General features: G+C 46.3%; 2 protein-coding genes across 6 annotated transcripts in view; both read left to right on the top strand.

Moving 5' to 3' along the window:
- grid2 (glutamate receptor, ionotropic, delta 2) overlaps window positions 1-19050 on the top strand; it is a 252938-nt gene extending 233888 nt beyond the window's left edge. Inside the window, exons 14-17 of one of the 5 annotated variants that reach the window (XR_013130528.1) lie at window positions 535-701; window positions 10605-10845; window positions 14020-14096; window positions 16536-16582. Coding sequence is in view for 4 of the 5 variants with exons in the window: in XM_077003595.1 (XP_076859710.1) it covers window positions 535-701; window positions 10605-10845; window positions 16536-16964 (837 nt within the window). In the remaining variant the exon portion in view is untranslated. Of the gene's footprint in view, window positions 1-534; window positions 702-10604; window positions 10846-14019; window positions 14295-14315; window positions 16500-16535 lie in introns of those variants that run through there. The other 4 variants (XM_077003597.1, XM_077003596.1, XM_077003595.1 and 1 more) reach the window with 4 other exon arrangements.
- Window positions 19051-21826: 2776 nt separating this feature from the next.
- Window positions 21827-23468, top strand: atoh1a (atonal bHLH transcription factor 1a). The gene has a single exon (XM_077001241.1). It carries the CDS (start codon window positions 21923-21925, stop codon window positions 22841-22843), a length of 921 nt encoding a protein of 306 aa, XP_076857356.1. The 5' UTR covers window positions 21827-21922; the 3' UTR covers window positions 22844-23468.
- Window positions 23469-24777: the final 1309 nt, after the last annotated feature.

Below are 24777 nucleotides of genomic sequence, written 5' to 3' on the forward strand. Positions count from 1 at the left end.
ATTCCTGCTTGCAAGTCGGGAATCCAAACGCAACCCAAATAACAATGGTTTGCACACCTTATTATGAATTGATTCCTGTAGTCGTTCTAGGAAGGTATATGATTCTCCTCGAATGTCAGATTTGGCCAATCAGATTTTGAATGTCGAGCGAGTGTCGATTGGGCTCATGTGTTCGTAGAATTGACTAATGGTCAACGGACGGAAAACAATTAACAGAGTAAGTGGAGGATGCATCGTGTTCATATTAAATGCCGTTGGTTTCCCAATTTCTTTAGTGTAATGTTCAATACAATCTACAGCCTGCTCACTTTATCAGAGGCATAATGCTCAGCTGTCTCTTAGGTTTGGAATCAGCCTATCCCCCACACCTCCCTGCCAGCCAGCTCATTTTTATAATACAATTACTGTCTTGGGAAAGTCTTACATTTGACTGCACTGATTTCTCTCCCTCTCTCTCTCCCCATCTCCCCCCCCCCCCCCCCCCCCCCCCCCTCTCATGCTCCCTCTCTCTCTCTCTCTCTCTCTCTCTCTCAGGTGAAGTATGGGCGCTTTGCGTTCGTGTGGGACGCGGCCGTGTTGGAGTACGTGGCCGTTAATGACGAGGACTGCGCCTTCTACACCGTGAGCAGCAGCTCCCCAGACCGAGGATACGGCATCGCCATGCAGCACGGCAGCCCCTACAGGGACATCTTCTCTCAGAGGTACCGCCTCAGCCTGCCAGCCGCACTCAGCCTTTGTAGCCCGCCAACCATGGCAAACCACGGTACGAATACTGATTTACAATGGGTGACGGATGTATTTATAGCACCCGTCCCCGATTTACGGCTCGCCTTACCGGTAGAGGAACCTGGCCCAAGGTTTGTGATGGGGTGAGGATGCGAACGTTCACCGAGCAACTTTTAGCTTCGAGAAGGGGGTGTTGCCAGTGGTTTAGCCACATCGATGCCACTTTTGCTTATGTACAAGAATCTGACCCAAAGGCTGTCAGATGTGAAGTTCCACAGATGGAAACACAAAGTCTGAGTTTCTTGGTTCCACTCAAGTCTTGGTTAATCTCAAGTCTGCTCCTCAGTGCGTCAGTCCAAAACTTGGCAAGACACGACTTCAAACCCAAACAATCGCGATCACCTCGCTGTCACACTGCGTTGTTTTCGACATTTTGTTGGCCGCTTTGTCTTCTGCGAGGAGCTTTGAGAGAGCCGTTCGCTCGGTTGGCTGCCTCCCTACAGCGAGCCTCTTCCTGTTTGTTGGTTCCTGTCAGTACACCAAGCCCCACTTCATCTACGACAACGCTCACAGGACGTCCTAGCTATTAATTGACGGTCGTATTAAAGTACGTCGGCTCCACTGCAAGGACAGCGATGGCCCTTCCGGGGAGCCGTCAGTTTGGGTTGTGGCAGAGTCGGCCGTGCAGCGCGAGTCCAGAGGTGGCGTCGACATGCACGGCGGGAAACGCCACCCCAAATTACAAAAGACATGCTACATGCTGTTGTGCTCACACAGTAATGGCCGCCCCACTAAAAGCCTTCTGATGGTGTATTATGCCACTGTTCTTCTAGGCTCGCTGCAGCTGACTTACTCATTTCTCTCTTCTCTTTTCTGTTTTCTTTTTTCGGAAGCGAGCTGCCACTCTTTCCAGTAGGCACACGTTGAGCTCGGTATCCACTTTAGTAGATTCCTGTAGAAAAGGTCAGTGCGGCGTTAGCTTGTGGACGATGTAAAAGCCCATAATAACCAGGAAAGGGAATCGCCATAGCAGTGCTTAACATCTCAAGAAAACTAAACATGCTTCCAGCACAGCAAGGGACCAGGAAGTAGAGTGAAGACTAGCCTATGATCAGGGAACAAGTGTACTTCTAGGTCTGTGAGTTTGTGCACGCAGTTGTCTAATGCATTTGCCTGAATATCAGCGTCTGAACATGGACACTCTGAGGGCCGGTTCAGTTCGATTTCTACAGTTAACAACACAGTCACAAAACAGTTTAACAGAAATTCAAGGAGTAGACCTCTGACTGCAAAGCCAAAGGGAACCGTGGCTGGGGGAAACAAGACAGCTCGAGGATGGAAACCTTGAGAGGAACAATCCCCTTCTGGCCAACGGTGGATAGAGGAATGTCCTTGTGAAGATTACAACACAGAGTTAGGTAGAGGCAGTCGAATCACACACAGAAGAGGCAAGATAAGCCAGTGGTCAAATTAAAACCCCAAGAAAACACGGTAAGAGTTCACAGCTTCTAGGAGCTTCTAGCACATCATTTCAGTCAGTTTAAGTGCTACCAATCTGGTACATGTGGATGAGGTTATCCACTAAAATGGATGTGCATACTGTCCACGGGCAAGGAGTTGGCCCCTAAGGCAAAAGAGACTGAAGGAATGCTAGCATGTCAGAAGAAAGCGCTGGCATCCTGTCAGGCAGATCCGCCGTGCAAAGGCGAGCAGCCCAGGCAGAGCCTTTCGTATGGCCAATCCCTTGATGTCCCGTTTGTTTGATTTAGGTGACAGTGCGATCCAGCCATTATTGATTGTTGTGTACAAGCTCATAGTGGTCCAGAGGGGCAGAGTTTCAGAGAAAGAGGGGGTGCTCATTTTCCCCTCGTCTAACATGGTAACGAGCGCTGCCTCTTTTTTCCGTCCTGTGTATTTCAGCATTCAGATGAGGTTCAGGTGTATTTATTCCCAGCACCGAGCCCGTCGCTCTGTGGCGTGAGGTGGCCTTTTATAGCACATCGTGTAAAGGAACAAAGAAATACCATTTTCATTCCACACTCGTCGGTCGTATATCATTAACTTTCACGATATTGGAATAGAAATGACCTGCGTATCAGGCCTGACCTCCACAGAAACCAAAAGCTTTTTCCAGTCCACAGACCGTCAAGTCTCCAGTTCTCATCTGCAAATTACATTCCGCCACTGCGAGTACTAATGTTCATTTCTCATGACATTTCCTTGTTTTCGTGTAAAGATTTAAGGTATTGTCCCTTTAGGCACATGACTGGATGAGAATGGTTCACGTTTGCCTGTTCACTGTGCTCTTGTTGGAACTTTTAATCATGTTAATGAACTACTAAATCCTCCTGATTACATATCGGGGATGTTGTACAATTTATTAATTCTATTGCATGCACCGTGAGGATTCAGTTATTAATGTTTAGGAATCTAATTTAAAGGTCTCCTTCAGTACTGCAGGAGGGAAGCATCCTGTAGCTTGGGCCGTTATCTGTTAGGTAAGCCTGACCTGAGAGATTCAAGCCACTGGTGACTGGCACCTGATGACAGCCCTTCTGCAAGGTTCTGGAGGGCAAATGTTCTTCAGAGTAGATGTTCTACTGCCACGGTGCCCATGTGTGGCAGGTTCAAACCACACCATGCAAGAGTCTCCATGTAAACGGCATGCAAAGAACATGGAGCACATGACATTTACGGTCCATTGTCATGCCGACGAAGAGGCAGGCGTTGTGGCGCACTATCACCAGGTGACCAGTGGCGGTGTTGCGTGTTTATTCTGCACGGGCTAACAGTTCAGCCTCAGAGTCCACATACCTGAACCTGTCCCAAATCCACCTCATCCTAACGAGAGATTGACTTGCAGAGAATGCTTCCTTCCTTTTCCTTTGTGAGTGCGTGTGTGTGTGCACGCGCGTGTGTGTGTGTGTGTGTGTGTGCATGTGCGTGTGAACGATTGATGTGTGTTTGTGTGCCATGATGGGTATTAGACAGAAGTGCATCTGTCTCCCTCTATTAGGTAGGACAGTTTTGGCACCTCTGCAGTGTCCTAGTTTGTTTTGTCAGTAAAGAACTACCACCATTTGTTTTGGGGGATTTTGTACCCCTTCTTCTTCCTTTTGCTTTCATTCTTTCTTTCCTGCTCATATCAAATAGTTTGTACGCCTGCAGTCAGAGACATCTAATAACATGTGATCATTTCTGCCGCAGCTGGTTGCCATAGCAACAGCCCTGGCAATCGGCATTCTAAACGGAGCGCGGAACCCTGCAGGAAGGCTAGCTGAGTGAGACCGTAAGACATGCAGACCTGTGGGGCCCTGGAGGAAGGCTAGCTGAGTGAGACCACATGACACGCAGACCTGTGGGGCCCTGAAGGAAGGCTAGCTGAGTGAGACCGCATGACACGCAGACCTGTGGGGCCCTGGAGGAAGGCTAGCTGAGTGAGACCGCATGACACGCAGACCTGCGGGGCCCTGGAGGAAGGCTAGCTGAATGAGACCGCATGACATGCAGGCCTGCGGGGCCCTGGACGAAGGCTAGATGAGTGAGACCGCATGACACACAGACTTGCGGGGCCCTGGAGGAAGGCTAGCTGAGTGAGACCGCATGACACACAGACTTGTGGGGCCCTAGAGGAAGGCTAGCTGAGTGAGACCACATGACACGCAGACCTACGGGGCCCTGGAGGAAGGCTAGCTGAGTGAGACTGCATGACACACAGACCTGCGGGGCCCTGGAGGAAGGCTAGCCAAGTGAGACCGTAAGACACACAGGCCTGTGGGGCCCTGGAGGAAGGCTAGCTGAGTGAGACCGCATGACACGCAGACCTGCGGGGACCTGGAGGAAGGCTAGCTGAGTGAGACCGCATGACACACAGACCTGATGGAGATAGCCCCGAATCCCTGCCCCTCCGAGAAGGGCGCACATGCACAAGTGTCTTGTGCACACAGGCACCATGTGGGGTTTTCTTGGCCTTAAACCCATGTTCCCTTTCTGGCTGTGTTTGTGACCGTTGGCAGGACAGAGTTTGTAATTAACTTGTTTGGACATTCCGAAGGCAGAAGGTGGTCAGTCACCCCCCCGCCCAAACCTGGTTGGATGCCTTCTTAAATCTACCAATTAGATGCTTTAATAAGCATGTAGGCTAACTCACAACACCACCCCCCCCCCAGTCACCCTCCCTTTTATTTCCAAAACTTCGTGTTAGCATGGAGGCAAGCACTCGGGTACCTGACACACAGCCTCCACGCACACCACAGTGCCAAGGGCCCAAATTAAGCAACCGTCAGTGTGTGAGGTGTGGAGAGCTTAATAAATAAATTAAACATTGACTGTTGCAAATTAGCAAGCTGTTGTTTTCCTGTTAGTTCTTTAGGTGTAGTCACAAGGGATGGAGAAGGAAAGAGAGGAGGAGGTTGGAGAAACTTGTAAGAGTTAGACAAACCGACAGACATAGAGAGTTGTGAAGATGGCTAACATCTGAGCAAAGCTGCCCGGATGAGATGTCCAATAAACACAGTAATGATATTTGCCAGCGGAATAAATGAACCACCGAAGTGTCAGCGTTCAATTTAGTATGTTAATTCCACTTCCAACTGAGATTCCCAAAAAACAAGAAATCAGCTGCAGATAGTGTCTTAGGAGATCCATTATAAGAACTCAATCAGACTTCTCATATTGAACGCTGCAGGAAAAAACACAGGCACTTGGGTCTCTGAGGACAGCTGCCGTCAACGCCTGAAGATCACACCACTCCCGGTTCACCCTAAGTGATGGGCTGTTCGTTCATTAAGCACCCAGGTGTTAATTTGCTAGAGACCAGCTGCTAGAAGTGCCACAAGGTCACACCATCACCACATCCTCATCAGATGCACATTCTCAAAATGTGAGGAGGGTTTTTATTATTTTGGATTTTTTTTTGGTAGTGGTAGTTGTGGAGTTTTCTTTTGATGTGTATTTATTAGTGGTGGGCCGTTAACGGCGTTCGTTAATTTGATACTCTTATCGGGCGATATAAAAATTATCGTCGGTAATCTATTCTTAAAGTTGGGTTGGGAACTGGGTCAAAATGGGTAAGCAAACTATGATGACTTTCAACTTGATAGTTTAGCTCGGCTGTATTCCTAACCAAATTGCACATGTAGGGGCGAGAACGAGTTTTCAAACTTGTGAATTACAAATCGTCCGTGTGTTTACATGGATGCAGCCACGAAGTCGCCAGGTTTGCTTCATGGAAAATTCATTTTTAGGAACGTAAAGTGTTACCGAAGCGGAGCTCGGAGCGGTCGTTTTCTGCATGGTCCTGGCGCTAGATTCGTCGCTATTTAAATATTTCTTTTTAACGTTAAAACTGCAGAGGACCAAAACCGGCTTTTGAAAAAGTGTCCCCCCAAATTACGTCCATGAGGTTAAATGTACTAAATGTTGGCTTACATTTCAAATATCATGTTTAGCTGAATAAACATGTTATCAACACCTTTTAATGTACAGTATGTAGGCTTACAAATTCATGTTTAACTGAATAAACCGTTGAACACGAGTAGCCTACATTTTATTGAGCATGTTTTTTTTCTTCAAGTATCTAGGTAGAACAGCTTCCTCAAGCAGTCATTGATGCATTTTGGAAACAGGAGATGAGCCCCTGGTCTAATGCACCCTCTGTATTAAGAAACCCTATCTCAAAAACTGACTTTTAGTCATTACTTCAGTCCCACCAGGATTTCGCGGGCCTTTTTTGTGATTGTTGCGGGCTAAAATGTTTGATGTTGCGGGTGTTTTTCAAAAAAATTGCGATGGAAGTTGCGGTGTGTTTTTGCTTTTTTGTGAGTACATTACAATAGGGAGTAAATGTTGTATGGTTTCCTCTATTTAGTAGTCCATTTTAATTATCTATTTACCTATTTATTCAGGGTTGGCAACTTTTCAAGATCGCTTGGAGTGAGATTTGAACCTGGAGGGGGTGGCGAACATTAATTGTTGACGGGGGGGGCGGGGTTAGCGAACATAAGTTGTTACCCGGGCGGCCTGTAAAATGGACACAAATTAAGTATTATATCGAGATCGATCGCCAGTGGTTGGCGCCAGAGCGAACTAGTAACTCATAGATATGGATCAGAGATGAATAAACTTTATCTCTGACTTTAAACTTTATCTCAGTTTAAAGTTTAAACTTATAAACTTTATCTCAGACCCTCGCCGCTTGCGTGCGTTGCAGTGACTTCGCGGGCTACCGTTGCATTGTGGGGAATGTAGTGTTTATGCGTGCAAAACACCATCGGGCGGCTGTGGCCTGCAGGCCGGTTCTAATAGTAATTAAATATCATCCAGGGGGCCATAGATAATCAATTCGCGGGTCGGATCTGGACAGTTTATCCCCGCTTTCATGTAGTGTACCGGGATACTGCTTTTCCCAATCTTTTTGCCGTTATTTTCGTCGCTCATGCTGCTTTCAGTCTGCTCCTCTTGAACGTATATACGGAAGTAAGGCGGGAGTTTGTCGACGTCACATCAAGACGACATCAGTGATTGGTCAAATTTGCGGGAAAGTTGCGGTGATTGGCTGAAGTTGCAACACCGCCCTGAATTCGCGGTGTTTGCTTGAAGTTGCGTTGAAGTTGCAAATCGCAACATAGCAACTTTCTGGAGGGTCTGATTACTTGGGTAGCACGCATATGAGCCATTTTAATATAGATTAATCTAGATTAATCTAGATTAATTTCAAGATTTCAGTGAGATTAATCTAGATTAAAAAAATTAATCTATGCCCACCCCTAGTATTTATGCTCTCGAAAGGCGTCTGGGGGCAGAGAGGAAAACGCATTTGCAGAGTCACTGACATCACAGCACCTGAAGGTTGGACACCCTGTGGTCCACCACCGGTCTGATCAGTGAGGAGGAGGAGGAAGTGAAGACCACGGACAGAGAAACCCCCCGTGTCACTTCCATCTCCAGTGGATTCATTATCGAGGGCCCCCACCCCTCCCACCATCAAATGGATTTATACTCTCAACTGATAGACACAGCCACATAGTTTGACAGGGAGGCATCTGTTTTGTGTCTGTTTCCTATTTTGTGCTGGCTCTGTGATTCGAAGCATCTGCTCAACACTGCTGTGCCACTTTTAGCTCTGGTTAACCAAAGATATACCTGTAGAATAGAGACGTGCTCCTAGAGGAACCTTCATTGGCGGTATTCAGGAGGACATTCATTTGATTCACTGGTCAAAAAGACTTACGTTCTGTGAAGACTTAGATTTCCCCTATACATAATGCCAGAGCTGTTTGATATGAAACATTGCGTCACAGAATGGGACTTGCCTTGAAGGTCTTCCTTTTCTCCTGGTGAAAGGATTGCAATTAGATGATTACCGAGGCCTTAAAGCAACGCAACACCTAGGGAGCCGCAGAGAGGCATGTGTGGACACATTAATAGTCATTTGTGTTACCAGCAGGGCCTGATTTCTCGAAGCATGCCAGTTGTAGATCTGACAGGATTGTATATGAAGTGGCCTCCTGCAGATGAAGGTTACTCCGTGTCGTAAGAAATAACAGAGCTGCCACGACTGGCCTCTGAAATACCGACACTACCCCCAGCAGTGAACCGTTTAGCCAAGCAATATAACACTGGGCAAAAGGTGGTGCTGGGGTGTGGATTATACGATACGGCAATGACTGTCACCAACACTGAATGAAGCAGTTTGCGAGTTGCCGACGACGAAGCTGTCGCACGTATCAAAAATATAGGGAACCGTTTGGATCGCCGGTTGCATTCATCTGGGACAATGTGACAGCTTTTACATGGCGTCCTTCTTCCTTATATGATTTCATTTCCCAACGCCCTCTTAAGGAACAACGTGTCTTCTCCTGCATGTTAGATTTAACATGGCGTGACGGTTGTACTGTATTAGATTCAGGTGCAGGGTCTGATGTCTCTGGAGGGCATGGATGCAGTGTTCTTAAAAAATCTCAAACGTGAGCACGGAATTTCACACATGGTCCGCCCACCTCCACCCACACCCACTGCTGTTGTATCAACACTGCATGTCAGATGTGTTGGCACAACCAAAAACACACTCAATATCTATAAAAGGCTCTCAATCACGCCAACTGACCTCTGTATAACCTCCCCAGATGGGAATTTAAGCAGCATGCATACACACTTCTATCCTTCACAGTGTGACGCCGGTATATGATTCTCACAGAAAGGCCATTGTGCCTTTATAAAAGGAAAATCACTTTCAATTATCTCATTAAATTATTAGAAGTACTATGCTAATGAAAGAGATGCATACCTTTACATAATTGCACTGCTGCAGAGTATGCAGATGCATTATATAGACTGTATCTGATGAGAGAAATATGAAAAGTCCTCCCCCCCATTGGGAGGCAGGAGACAGCGAATGCCCTGCTGGGTGTTCTGAAACACGTGGCCCCGCCCAGGATCTGCAGGCACAGGAAGCCCCATCCCTCGGTTCCGTGGTTACGCATCACCGGTGCCCTGCGTGGGGCCAGGATCAGTAACGCGTGTTAAACTACGCCCATGCAAACCAACGTCCCAGCAGTTCGAAAGGGGCTCTCAGCCCTGTATTGGAAATGTTGGCAGGTTTGTTGGTCTTGTTGTGCTTTTGTAACAGTTTGCATGTTAAAAACGTGCAAATTGAACGTCTCTGGCTGCAACTGTATTTATATCTTTTTCAAATCTTGTGGGATCAGTAGAATCATTAATTACTTTTGGTTGGCTTGTTTTCAGTAGTCTAGTATAAATGGAAATGTTGGTTGGTTTTTCATCTTTCCCATCTGGTTGGTAGCCTATCATGCGGATGTTACACTGTTTAGAGTTCATTACCCTTTGCTGTTTTTTCTATCCATACCTGATGAATGTAAAGACATGTCAGCGTGATCCTGTAATCATGTTTTAAGAATGACTTTCTCAATTATCTGTGTGTTTTTGTATGCACATGTACATTTTTAAGCATTTTGCACTTTTTTCCATTTGAATACATGAATTACGTTTAATTAAATTGCCACTTGCAACAAATAAACATATATGTAAGGTGTAAATATCACTTAAATATAATTTATTTTGCTTATAGAAATATATTTTTACATTTCTATATATGGCCTCAGAGAAAAATGACTTCTCTCCACTGAAATAAATTCATTTCGGAAGTGGAGATGCACATTTTACAAAATAAAAGTCACAATGTAAAACCTCATATGCAGGCTCGACATCGTGATGTCTGTCAGTCACGCCGTCGGCCGACGTCGTCCCCTACGGGGCCCGTGCGCAGGCACGTGAGCTCCGCGAGTGCTCTCACGTGGTCGCTGCACGTCCAGAGTGCTCCGGAGTGAGGGCTGTTCCAGACACCCCGCAGATCCCAGCTCTCCTTCAGGGACCGTGGTGTCACTCCCCACTGCAGGCAGGCTGGCCGGAGAGACAGTGCCGCAATGCAAAACAGTCGATCAATGAGAAGAGAGCTCTCATAAAACCCTGCGCTGTGTGTTCATCATCATTCATCTCCCGTCGCATGACTGGCACTGTTGCAGACTGTCCCCTCTACATTAAAATGCGCTGATTTTTCTTTCGTTTCTTTTTTTTTTTTTTTTTTTTTTATTGGTGCAGAGGGGCGAGCGGTGTCCCCTGCCCGTATTTCTGAAGAGACACTGCCCTCTAGTGTTGGCAAGTGGAGCAGAAATGCGAACACTGCAGCCAGCAACAGATGCCACTGAAGAGTACATGAATAATGGGATTTAAAGTAGCATTCAATTCCCTGGGATAGTAAAACATATATATATAATAAGTGGGTGTGTGTATAGATCTAGTGAGGAACTTTCTAGAACTGTCCCTCATTGGTCGAGTTTTGTGATGCGTGTGCCCTTCAGGATCCTGGAGCTGCAGCAGAACGGCGACATGGACATCCTGAGGCTGAAGTGGTGGCCGCAGGACAGCCCGTGTGACCTCTACTCTCCCCTGGGCACCAGACGCAGCGCCAACGCCCTGGACATCCGCAGCTTCGCCGGCGTCTTCTTCGTCCTGGCGGCGGGCGTCGTCCTCTCCTGCCTCATCGCCACCGTCGAGACCTGGTGGACCAGGCGCAAGGGCTCCAGGGTTCCCTCGAAGGAGGTGAGGAGCCCTCAGGGGTCGGTGGGCGGGAATGCGGCGGTTGATTAAGGAAACATTAACCGAAAAAAAACGTAATTGGCACAGTAGCTAATCGTCCTCCTGCGAGAATATCGGCTTCAGATCGGCCCGGTCGAATTGAAGGCTGGGAAGGGTGTTAGCGGCTATTAGCTGGATTCAATTTGTTCAAATTGGCTCGGAGCTGGTGTGAAGTTAGCGCACGGCGTGTCGTCTTTCGACTCGTCTTCCTAAGGTAAGGCTGTGAAATGGTGTGGGTAAGCCTGAGAACAGAAAGTTGACAGCCACATCACTGAGATAGCCAGGCTTACAAAACGCACACCGAGCTTTCTTACCTGGCCATCGTCTTAGGACAGAGACATAAGCACAGACTCTAAAACCAAAACAAAAAAAATGACACAAAAATGGTGGCCGGATGCTCACCAATGACGTTAGCTGTAATGGCTCCACTCTCCAAACAGAAGAACTGTACTGTAAAATTGTCGTCCTGACCAGCGTGGCATAATGATCCAATCTTAATAACTCCTGGAAGGCCTACCAAAAACATATTGTAGCAACAGTAGCCCATAAAGAGCAGCTGGTGTTAAAACCCCTGCAAGGCCCAGTCTGGTTATATCAGGGCACTCTTGGTGCTCTAAAGGATCCGCGTGCCTTTGGGTCTAATTGGCTTCATTTCATTACATTGTTCACTTCAAACATCAAATACGGGCCTGTAGCTTCAAACTGAAGCAATGTAGCCCAGACTAAAGTGCTTCAACTGTTAAAAGCACCATGAGGCCTGAGTGGCTTCTGCCTGGACGACTGCCTCACTGCCTCTACCTCGCTGGCTCTACCTCACTGGCTCTACCTCGCTGGCTCTACCTCACTGGCTCTACCTCGCTGGCTCTGCCTCGCTGGCTCCTCCTCTTCTCTCCGGGCGTGGAGGAGTAGTGGGACTGCCTTCTCCAGTCAGTCCAGTTCAGTTTGTACAGCCTGAACCAGCTCGCGTCCACTGGCAATTGTGCGCTCTGCCTCCCCACCATCCTCCGCCACGCTCACAACTGTTTTTGCCTTCATAGTCGCTCAGAAGGGGAGCCCCCCACACCCCCACCCCCCAGGCGAGCGCTCCTCTTCCTGCCTCCCTGCCTGAGGAAGCAAAGGTGGGAGGGAAAAACTGCCCACGCTCCAGCCTGCTTTAAGATCTGTGAGCAGGGTCCGGGTCTGCCCCCCCCCCCCCCCCCCCCCCCCCCGCGCCTTTCATCCACCAGCAGCCATGCGAACCACCTCACCACCCACCCCGGGACGAAGCATCAGGGTTCTGATAATGGCTCCTTAAAACATGATTGCAATAGTATGTCCAATTTAGACTAATTGAATAAGAAGAAATGACCAGTTAATTCACTTGTTGAATTAATATTTCATTATCCCATACAATTATTAATTCATTTTATTATGAAATATCCTCAATTAAAAATAATTGCAAATATTGCAAATCCTAGATTCTGGCTTTGCAATATTTGGCTAAGGGATATCCTTGAGAAGGAGATCATTCTGTAAGATCCAAACCCCCCCCCCTTTATTCTCACTGTTATGTGCAAAGTATTTTGTACACATTTAGAGTTTAACTTGATTGTTATAAAAATACATAAGCACAATGGTTAGGGTTATTTTGTAACCCTACTAAGAAAATAATTAATAGTGTTCCCTGATATGATAAGACACACTGCAAAGTTGATTTTTGTTTTGTGAGAATTTCTAAAATGGCTTCCAGTAGGTGGGCCGTCACTCTTGAACCTCCTGGCGGCTCCTGCGGTGTCGTCACATTGAAGCAGCTCTGCTCTCCAGAGTGCCGTTCCAGAAGGTTCCGTCAGACTTGGCAGGGCTAGCTCACAGGCCAACGCACACAGTGACCCGCCACTGAGCACACCCCTCACGGTCCAATGATCAATCAGTTTTAATATTAGCAGCAAAACTGATTGGCCTACGGCTCCAGAAAGTAGTGGTGTCTTACCATATGGCCAAAGTGTTGCAGTTACCATCATATTGAGGACATCAACAATCTAACTGGCCTGGACATATTTCATCTTTATCTTCTCTTTTCTTCTGTTAAGTGCATCACAGCCCAGTATTCTAGAGCCCCTTAACCTCCATGTGCTTGTGCATCGAGTCCTTCCCACCTGACCCCATCACTTCACACAGTATCTATTAACACCTGTACAACTGCAAGTGCATTACACACTAAACTAGTAGATCAGATGTGTGTGTTTGTGTCTCTGTCTCTTAACACACGTGTGCATGTGCATACAAATGTACTCACCGCTGCGAACGCCATATGAGTCACGCCGCCTCTCTGGTTCTCCGAAACCTCCCGGCCGGCCCGCTCTCCACGGGGTCACTTCTGGTGTAGGATGGTGCAAGGTGTGACCGCTCATGCAACTCAAGTTCCACGCTAGGACATGTTTTGCCTCCCCACTGCCCCCTGTCAGCCTGTGGGGAGAGGGCCAGGGGACCGGCAAGGGACCAGCGAACCAGAGAGCGTGGAGTGGGTCATGTTACCAGCCATGTTACTGACAGTGTTACCAACCACGTTACCGGCCATGTTACCAATCGTGTTACCAACCATGTTACCCACAATGATACCAGCCTTGCTACCGACAATGTTACCAGGCATGTTACTGACAATGTTACCGGCCATGTTACCAGCCATGTTACCGACAATGTTACCAGTCACGTTACTGGCCAAACCGTGTCTTCATAATGTGCCTGAACGTGAAGGGAATTACCGCCCCCTTCACCCCAAATGTCTGCTGTGTCATTTCCTGTTGTGATTGTGTGGAGTGCAGCAGGCTATGTGTTCTCTTGGTGCCTTAACCAAGATTACATCATGGTCATAAAGGGCCAGTTATGGTGCCCTGTCTTTCTGTCATGTGACATACTGGTTAAAAAAAAAAAAATTGGTTAAACAAGGAACAATTTAGGATTTGGACGCTTGTATGGTACCTAATGTCACAAGAAACCGACCATGCTGAACGCCACACAATCTTCTGTGTTGGTCATTACTCTGACTTCAAGAAATGTCTGTTTTCTGTCAGAAACAGTAAAATCCACTCAAGATTTACTGTCCCCGACTGAAACGACAGCTTTTCTTTATTTGGCTTTTATTTTTCTTTTGTTTTATAGATAAGTACTCTGTGTTGAGGGGTACAGGGCGAGGGAGAGAAATGCAAAATGCCATTTTTACCATCTCACCTTTCCAGGTATCTGGTTCCTTGGACCTAGAAAAGAACAAAAAAAGAGAGTCTGTGTGCTGACTGTTTGCCTGTTGTCTTTCTCTGCTCGTTTCCCTGCTTCTCTGAAATGCCCTCTCTCTCCCGCCCTGCCATCTGCCTGCCCTGTCCGTCCGTCCACCTGTCTGTCCATATCCCTCCAAACCCTGATACTCTCACCCCCACCCCTCCGGTGGCTCGCCGCGCCAGCCGCAGGCCGATGGTCCGCCCCCCGCGGGGCGGCCCTTGCTGCGACGCGGGCCGCCGACCGACATCGCTCTGGCGCTCAGAGCCTCGTCCAATCACTTGTCACCTGCATGCTGTGCCACGCCCCTGGACTCCGCCCTTCAGCACACCTTCGCTATTCCGTCACGGGCCGCCTTTTGCCAACATTGAGCAGGCCTCTCTCCTCCCACCCAGACAGCCTCCCGCCCACCCAGGTAGTGGAACAAACCTTACTGAGCAACAGGGCGTCCGAGCTCCTTAACAGACCCACTACGTCCCTTACAAACAGCTCGTATAAACACACATCGCCTGTATCAGAAGGGGCCACCGATGCACAAATAGGTCATTTTAAAAGCTTTTAAAAGAGATTTGAAGTAGGAAAGAGGTTAAATGGTTAATTATAAATGCTGATATTGTGAAAATTTCACTAAGAAGTCTGAAGAGTTCAGGGAAACTGAATAAAAGGCCCTAACCAGAGCGTGAAACATCGTGTTGCCCAGTAACTCTGAAATTAAGCGAAACCGCCTTCAGTTCCAGCCTTTGTACAGCAAGCTGACATTTGTCAAATGTATTCAGTGTTTAGGCTGCTGATAAAACAGAAGGACACCAAGCCTAATGTCTATAGCTAATCAAAATGCTACAACTGATGTTGCCTTTTAACATTTTTCTACAGATAAGCACAGAGGAAAGGTTACGTCCATAAAGGTAGAAATAAAAGACTGCTTGCGTGCATCTGAAATGAGGGGGGAAAAAGTTCATATCTAAAATGAAACGTTTATCGATCTGCTACTCTCTGGAAAAATGGGGTGCAGTGATGGGTTAGGAGTGTATCTAAAATAGGGATAATATTGTAAAATGGCGTTATCTAAAAGTAGGACGTAATGAGGCAGTCCGGGCGTTATCCACAAACTGCTCGAGCTTACAGCTTCTTGGCACAAAGCTCTGCATGCTAGCAGTGTCATCTCATCTACTTACAATCCCCCTACACACACACACACACACACACAGTTTGAATGGCTCCCTGCATCGTCTCCGCTCGCTGTGATCACCTCCTCCACAGCCTCCCTGCCGCTGCTCTTTTAAGTCAGGTACCCATGACCGCCACCCCTCCCCTTCCGTGCCCCGCCCCTCCTTTGAAAAGGGGGTGGGGCTTTACAGTGGAGTCCCCGCCCTTCCCATGTTCAGAGTTCTGCTGCTTGGCGCTGGACTGAAGGGCTGAGATGCGCTTGAAACTCCCCAGAAATAACAGACCATTGTGTTCTTTAGGCTCACTGCAGTCCCACAGACAGGTGAACATCCTGTGAATGCAAATGTTTATCGTGGGGGGGAGGGACTCAATGCTGTCACCTAGGCAATAATTCACTGCTAATTAAGACAACATTCGGTATAAGCCAAGCAAATCAAGATAGATCAGCTCGTTGCCAGAGTAACACGTTGTAAGTCGCTCTGAATAGAAGTGTCTGCTTAATGACCAAAATGTAAGTGTAAAAAAAAAATAAAATGTAACACGTTAATCTTGTTTGAAGAACTTTCTCCTCATATGGCTTCAGACTGATTAATGTGAGTATTATAAAACCGTACCATAGTGCCATATCAGTAGTGTAGTGATGTAGTGATGCTGACAAGGCCTCAAGTCTCCCAAGTGTAAGAACCAGCCATGCTTCCCTTGTGGAAATGTGAGTGTGCCTTCCTTCCTGTAGCCATTCTCCTTTTTGTGCCTTCTCTCCCCCCTCCCTGTTTACTCATGCTGCTCAAACTGCAACCCCAAACGTCACCCAAACTCATTTTGCTGCTCCACCCACTGCGGCTCCGTCACCACCACCCCCATGTCAAATCTTTGCCATCCCTCGCCCACTGCGCCCCTTGTTTTGATCCATTCGTGACCCACCACTTCTCCACTTCCTGCTCATCCACCGGTTGACCACGCCCCCTCTCCCGGTTGACCACGCCCCCTCTCCCGGTTGCCACTCCGCCTCCCTCTGCGCTACGCCATCCTTCTTTTCTTGCGATCGCACGCCCACTTCTCCTCGCTCTTACACCGCGTACCTTTTCTGTCCTGTGCTCCTGTAACGACCCTCACCCCTCCTCCTCTTCTCTCTTTCTCTTTCCTTATTTCTTCTCCGACTCCCCGGGCCCCGCCCCCCCTCTCTCCCCGCTCCACCTCTCTTACCTTTCTCCACCCCCCGACCCCGCCCCCCTTTCCAGGACGACAAAGAGATCGACCTGGAGCACCTCCACCGCCGCGTGAACAGCCTGTGCACGGATGACGAGAGCCCCCACAAGCAGTTCTCCGCCTCCTCCGTCGACCTGACGCCACTGGACATGGACTCGCTGCCCGCCGCCCGCCAGGCCCTGGAGCAGATCAGCGACTTCCGCAACACGCACATCACCACCACCACCTTCATCCCCGAGCAGATCCAGACCCTGAGCCGCAGCTTGTCGGCCAAGGCGGCGGGCGGCTTCGCCTTCGGCGCCATGCCCGACCAGCGGACTGGGGGGCCCTTCCGGCACCGCGCCCCCAACGGCGGTTTCTTCCGCAGCCCTGTCAAGGGCATGTCCAGCATCCCCTACCAGCCCACGCCAGCCCCCAGCTTCAGCTACGGAAACGACCCGGACAGGGGCACCTCCATATGAGGCGCCGCGGGCCGGGCCGGGCCAGGCGACCGCAGCGTGACCCGGAGAAAGATACCAGTGTAAATACCAGGCTTCTTCTTCTTTGATTACGGCGCTTCGGATTTGTTTGGTTTTTTTTTTTTTTTTTGCAGGTTTGGGGTTTGTTTGTATGTATGTTTGCATTCAGCGGTGGAATGGGGGTGCTTGTCCTGCCTGAACTCACCTACCTGTCGAGGATGGTGTTTAGTTTCATTAATGTCCTTGTGGTCGTTGGGAGATATCTCGTGTAAACAAGATGACTATCCTTTTGTTTGTTTTTTTCCTTTTTTTTTTTGTTTTGGGTTTATTTTTTCGCCCACATGGACTGTCGAGGACTGCGCTTCGTGGGGAGAGCGTATTAAAGACTATAACATTACACAAACAGGATGTTTACATTTTCTCCATTTCCTTTCGTTTTTGGACAAAAGGAGGGGGGGGAAACAAACAGTGCACTTTGCTGAGTGACCTACAGATCCGTGAGGACCCGAGGCCCGTCCGAGGAGCCCCGCCCTCTCTTCCTGTGACCGCTCTGGAGCTCGATCTGTGCTCACAGCCGAGGTGGGTGACACATCCGTAGGCGGGTGTCCGTGTGGCGGCCGGAGAGCAGGACTGTTCCGGCCGCCCTCAGTGCCGCCAGCAGCTTTCCCAGCGTTCTTGGTGCTCCAGGTGTTCCTCGCACCGGTTCGCTGTGCCGTCTGTCCGAGGGTTCTTCACACACGCTTAGGACACTCTGGAAAAGAAAATCTGAATCAGAAGGGATAAACACATAGAAAATGTGCACCTAAGGCTTATAAATGTGTTTTATTGACTTTTAGTATAACAAATCCTTAAATGCGTGGAATGTGTATGGTCAGAGAGTTTAAACAAGAAAAAAAAAATTATCAGTGCTGTCTGTTGTTATCTTTTTTATTTTGATCTATAAGTTTTAATATTGCTTCAGTGCCATCATCTTACACTGGTTTGCATCCTTAAGTCATCAAAAGCTTCTTTCCCCTATTCTGTAGCTGCGCGAGGGTTCAACAAGCCACATTTTGTACAATAACTCCATCGCGTTCGCCACGGGCACATGGCTGTGTGTCATAGCTTTCAAAGATGGAGGGGAGAGGGAGCTTTCAAATGGATTCTCGACACAACCCTTAGACCGAGGGCTCTTTTTAAATCTTCGCCGCGCGTCACCAATCAACACCGGGCCATCTGAAAGAACAGACGCAGTGGAATCATTTGAAACAACTTTCTATTTCGTTTCATAAGTGTTAAGGGGTAATATTTATCTAACTTTTTTTTTCTTTTTTGTTTTTTTTTTTTACAAAGTGCTAATTGTTACAACAAGGCCATCAAAGTGTGATTACAGGTTAAAAAAAGACACATTTTGAAGAGTAAAACAAAAAAAATTATAAAAAAAGAAACATCCAAACAGTTTTCACTAACACTATTAATATTACTAATGTTAGTTGTTTAGAATGAGCTTTCAGTTTGTTATCTTCCAACTAATTCGCCAGTGTTGTGTGTAGAGAGCTGCAACAGTGTTCTGATGGAAGCATCTAGCTGTATTTTCCTTTAGCTATGGCTACTGAATGACAATAGGAACAATTTTTATTTAGTATCAATTTTAAAAAGGTTTATTTAGTATAAATGAAGAGAGATTAAAATGTATATTTTACATGGAGATCATTTTTGTTGAATTAAAGAGAATATAGACTTTAACATAAAACCCTAGCATTATGATAGCTACCATTGCACTAATTGAGTTCTCCACATTCCCTTGATGGTAAAAGCATTCTGATTTTGACATTTCATTTTGAGTTCTGGATTTATGAATAAGAAGGCGAGTTCTTTTCCATAAAAAAACCCACATAAAACAGGCAAGGCCTGTAACATTTTTAATTTCTTACATAGTATGTACAGGATTACTTGGTCATTTTCAACCAGTTATAATGTACAGTATTTAATATAGGCCTATTTTGTTGTATGTGTTGCATATTATTCAGATGGAACAAACTGAGGCCTCTGTTACAAGTGGCAAAGCTTTCTGTGTATAATTTGTCTAATAAACATGTTTTCTACAGTGGTTTTAGTTGTCTTTGCTGTATCAAAGTGCTTAGCATAGCTGCTGTATGTTAGCGACATAGTCAGATCAGCTAGTCAGCTGGTCAACGGTCACGAGAGCCTCCGTGTTATCACCTCCTGGTGGTTCTCGGAGGTTTCACAGATATGTCATTGCGCTGACGATGCGGTTCTTAGATTTGTATGCGGCGGGCTGTTCAAACACACCACAGGTATAACCGACAAAGGTCAGCGGTGAGTTTGGGTCGTCCTAGCGTGCGCACCAGACGTCATGCCCTCCAGAACACGCAGAATAGCCCAGCAGCAGACCTCCTCATGCTTGAGTGCCTAGAGGACAGATCCCCGGCTGCTGAAGGTCCAGTTCCCCCACCCCCACCGCGCCAGGCCTCCAGACACTTCATAAGGCCAAGTTCGAGGATCATGGTACGAATGTATGGAAACCATTTTAATAATGTCACTTTACACTGCTCAGGCTCTTTATACTGACGGCCTCGGTCTCTCATGCTTATTGGTCTACCTGTTATTTTCATGTGTTTTGAAGCGTGTGTGAGTGGTCTTTTGTGTAGATCTGGCCTTGCTGATTAAACAAAACTTGAAACTTGAATGGGTATGGAAGAGCCTTTCCCCAGGATTCATGGCAGTACTCTCAGAATCCACTGGGTGTCGCCCGAGAGCCTTCAAGGCGCATTGATTTTGTTTGGCTGCCTGTGAGAGATGTGACAGTGCGCACCATATAGACCACATGTGATAGTTTCTAATATCCTCAATATGAACAAAGCCGTGTTTAGCAGTGCATGCAAAAAGTATCGCTTTTGACCTTTTTACAGTTATACCTTCAGACATGTAATATTTATGTCTTCAAACAATGGAGTGAGAATCAGGTTTCAGAGGAATGTCTATACACCAATCTAGCAAATTCAGCTGCGGTATAATGGTCCAGTGTCCTAATTTAATAATTTTTTATAGATGTGGTGGTCACTGTTATTCTTGTTGTGGCAGGTTTTTACCTCCCATTCCTTTTATCAACTTAACGATATCTCAGTGTTTCCCGGGAGACAGGAATGAAGAACGCAGCATGCAGACTCGATCGCGGTGGAAGCCCCCATCGAGACACAGTTTGTGCCCTTTTTCCAAAGAGTTCCCCAGGCGTGACGAATGGAACATAGAGTCACTATTGTCCCTGGGTCACTTTAATAATCGACAGCAACAATATCCAACCTGTTGTTTGCTTTAGGAACTATTCCAAGACACACAGGCCGACTGGATGGGGCTCCAGTTAGGGTAGACTCAGGCGCCAGTCTTCGAACCTTCTCTCTCTATGAATTCATGAATAAATGTAAAAAGATTAATGTTGTTTTAATGTCAGAAATGGGGAATTTAGGCTCTTCCCGCCTCTCATTCGGTCTTTTCATTTTTAGTTTTATTTAATAAAACCGATGTAAAAAAAAAAAAAAAAAAAACTTTCAGGTTTTACGATGAGTGCCTGTGAGATGCAATATTAAAGTTTGAGTTCGAGATCAAGTTGTTTTATTGTTACTTCTACTAGCGTACTTTATAATGATCGTGGACTAGTTCATCATATTTTCATCATTTTAAAAAGATCAGAAAATAACCAAAGTAGGATAGATAGTTCTTATTGATAAAACATTGAGACAATTACATTAAGAAAGAAACGTTGCCTTTTTGATCCTCAAAATTCGTCATTATTTTTCAGTATAAAAATAATAATAATTATTATTATTATTGTTGTTGTTATTATTGTTATTATTATTAATACTTTTTGTTGTTATGATAATACTAAGAAGAGTTCAGTTTTTTTAGACTCTTTTTAAGAGGTCGTGACATTGAACGCTATGCCACGTTTCCTGATCAAATTTCCGATCCTCGAACAGGGCGTTTCTTAAGTCCAATCAAAAGGTTTCGAAATGGTTCAAAAGAAAATGAAATTCTAGATGATTGTAACATCAATGGGTAATGATAGGAATGAATGGTCCGCGTGCAGTTATATACCTATAGGCTAAGGTTAGGATTAGTTAATATATAAAAATAAGTTAGAGACCCGATATTTAAAAAGAAATGTCAATAAGATTTTATGTGTTTGATTTTATTTAAATAGTATGTTTAATGATTTTTAATGGCAGCATGTATCATAAGGTTTTGCTTTTCTCCATATACTGATATATTTGCTGGTGGGCTAATTTGAACCTCCTCACAATAGGCTCCGTTTTAGACTTGGCGGAGAAGAAAAGACAAAGTGAAGATCTGAAGAAATTATATAGCGCGCGCGCTGTATTCATTGCATGACAATTACAAGATCTGGTGAAAAGGGAACTGGGTGGATATGTAAGCTTACTGCATATCCTTTCAACGGTCCGTCGCTTCAAATGCCATCTCCCGTCTCTGCCAACTGTTCTGTGGCACACTTTGCAGGCACATTGTCTGTGACGAGGGGTGTACAGTCAGTGTGTTTTTCATTCTGCTCGCGCCTTCCACATTCCTGTACCTTTCTACGCGCGTCCTGAGGGACAACCCATTGTGATAATAACACTCCGGTTAAACAAGCCTAAACCGCGGTATTATCACAAAACAGTCTGGCCATAATAACCTCTCTCGGGTTCACTGCGACTTCTCATTGGTCGCCCACACGCGCCTGCCCCAAGTGCTCTTATTGGTCAAAGCGCCACGCGACCAGCTTGAGAAGGGGGGCTCCCAGGCGCGTGCCGCTTTTTAAACCGACGCATCGCCTTGAGACATCAGTAAAGAAATCCTCCTGTGGACAGAGCGCGAGCAACAGGTGCAAGAAGAGACGTCCTCGCACTTTCCACTCCTTCACTCTTTTGTACCGTCCGTCCTTAATTCGCGCGGGCCTTTCGGAGATGGATGGAATGAATGTGGTCAACAAAAGCACGAGGAAGGTGGTTGAGCTAGAGGTTCAGCATCCAAGTATGGGGCGGGGGGCGCAGTGCGAGCACCCACCGGCTTTGGCACTGATGGACAGCAGTGACCCACGCGCCTGGCTGGCCCCCGTGCAGCCTGGCACCTGCGCGGCACACGCCGAATACCTGCCGCACTCGCCCGGCTCGAGCGTGGAAGGCGTGTCTCCCGCGTCAGGCCACGGCTCAAACTTCAGACAGAGCAGCAAGAGTCCCGTCAAAGTGCGCGAGCTGTGCCGGCTCAAGGGGTCCGGTGGGGCGGATGAGGGCAGACAGCGGGCGCCGTCCAGCAAACCGATAAACGTGGTACAGAAGCAGAGACGCATAGCGGCCAACGCGCGGGAAAGGCGGCGAATGCACGGACTGAATCACGCGTTTGACGAACTGCGCAGAGTCATCCCGTCTTTCGACAACGAAAAGAAGCTTTCCAAATACGAGACCCTGCAGATGGCGCAAATCTACATCAACGCGCTTTCAGACTTGCTGCAGGGTCCCGGTACTAAAGGCGACCCGCAGAACTGTGACCTGTTGCCCGCCGGTGTTTACGACGCGGATCGGTCTCCCCGGGGATCCCCGAGCGCCTGTCGGAGAGGCGCGGCTGCAGGCTTCCCCGTTCAGCTCTCCGGGATTCCGTTTCAGTACGAGGACGAAGCTTTCGCCTCTCTGATGGAGCAGGACATGCAGTCTCCTTCTGGAACGAGCAAGTCGGGCTCTGAGTGCAGTAAAGACTCGCCGCGGTCGAACCGAAGCGACGGAGAGTTTTCTCCGCACTCACACTTCAGCGATTCCGACGAAGCGCACGTGGAGCTGCAAAGCGAAGACGAGCTCTCCGAACTTAAACTGACCGGCCACCGTGCTTTTTAGAGACGCTCAAAGAGACTGTCCATCATTCGTGTCAATCGTATTTGGAGTTTTTATTGCCCAATTCCTTGCAATAGGTCGTTTCAAATATTCGCTTGATTGGTTTTTCATCAGTACATTTGATAAGTGTTTGAAATGTATGCCGTTATTGTTGCTTTCAATAGCTCGTCGCCAACACAATTATTTGCCTTTTCGTGACATTGACAAGACCCACACGCCATGTCAACTGCCGCGCGCAGCAGTGCCATGGGCTCGAATGTCATGCGAAAAAGTGTCTTCCGCAAAACAGAATGACCCAGATTGTGCATATGTTATAATTTCATAGCATACGATTGATGATGATTTGTTTAAACTCTACGAATTTGCAATTTCTAAACTTTACTTGCACTTTAAACACAGGCCATAGGCTTGAGGAACATGCTTTTGTAATGGGACAAGACTTCTGTTTTTACGTAGCCTAGTAATGCCAATTTGAAGATATTTAATATAGCCATTAGATGTTTTGTACATTTGTTGATTTTGAATATTCGAATTCAATGCGAGGTTAATATTTGTTTTCGGCTTCTGCTTGGTGGCTGAAGTGGTCTATTTATTTCCGTTTGTCTTGTCAGTTTATTGTTATGTTGGAAATTAGCAAATATGCCACATGCTTTATGTTTTATTTGATTTTGGAATAAAAGTAGAACCTTAAAGTACTTTTGATCGTTGATTTATTTGGTTATTAAAAAAACTCAAACTCCGCAGAAACTTTTTCTCATTGAGTCTGCATTATTTTATCCTAAAGCCGACCCAGACAATGCCTGCATTAGTTATAACTTGATTATCTGTGATATGTGGAGTGTTGTGTATGATCATTTTCATTTTTTATACATTTAGCGATTTGGAAAATGGCCCCAGATATCGTTAAATAACAAGCCAAGGCTAACAGTAAAAACATAAAGCTCAGCAAAAGAAAAAGACAGAGCAACTTAAAAAATGACCGATACATTTTATTATGACTAAAAGATTAGATGTAATTAGATTACATGTAATTGTCTAGTTATAAAAGCTAAAATAAATGGCATAATGATATTTATTTTATCGTTGTTTACATATAGAGATCAAATGAGATCTATTCCAAAGAGAATAATAAGTGGTAAGTATGCTCATTTACAGTGCTGTTTTTACCCAAATTATTATCAGATTATTAGTGAACTCTAAAATCTGGATTTGATAAAAGTAAAATAAACAAAATAATTTATGCATAAACTAGCTATCTGGGCTTTTTGTTATTTACTTTTACATGCACAGCAAATTTATAATTTAAAAGGTGTGTATAGTTTTTAGTTTTACTAAACAGTGTTTAGTTTTTAATTTTCATTAGATTCGAAAAGTCAACTTACGATATAATAAATGTCTTATGTCGGTATATATGTCGATATAATAGATTTCTATTAATTTTTGCTAGATGACAAAAGCGAATGAAAGTGAATACAAGTCGCGTCCATAATAAACAAATAAATAAATAAAAAAGTGTCAGCAAGTAAAGCAAATAAGTCTGTAAATATCATGCGAAATTTTAAAGAGAATAGACAATTGTTTGCCCAACATTCTTGATGGGTTTTCGGAGTTTTGTGCATATTTCTCGTCTTGTTTCTAGTCGTCCATATACTGTTCTCTTACAGTCTATAGACTGTCTATGGACACTTATTGTCAGCCTCGCTAAGTTTACGCTACTCACTTGTTTCTGTTGTGTATTTATTACACTTATAAATAGCATGCCTTAAATATATCTTACTTTGAGCGCCGAGCAACTTTAGCCATTGTGACTGGAGAGAGTTTTGCGCTGAGCCTGTAATGGGAGTGTTTATTAATTTGCGTGCCATTGTTGGCAGACCCGTGGCACGGGGTGTTGGGTATCCTCATTGAAGCACGCGCTGTCAGCTGGTGAGCGCGCG

The sequence above is a fragment of the Brachyhypopomus gauderio genome, chromosome 4 (genome assembly GCF_052324685.1).
Source record: "Brachyhypopomus gauderio isolate BG-103 chromosome 4, BGAUD_0.2, whole genome shotgun sequence".
Classification (NCBI taxonomy): Eukaryota; Metazoa; Chordata; class Actinopteri; order Gymnotiformes; family Hypopomidae; genus Brachyhypopomus; species Brachyhypopomus gauderio.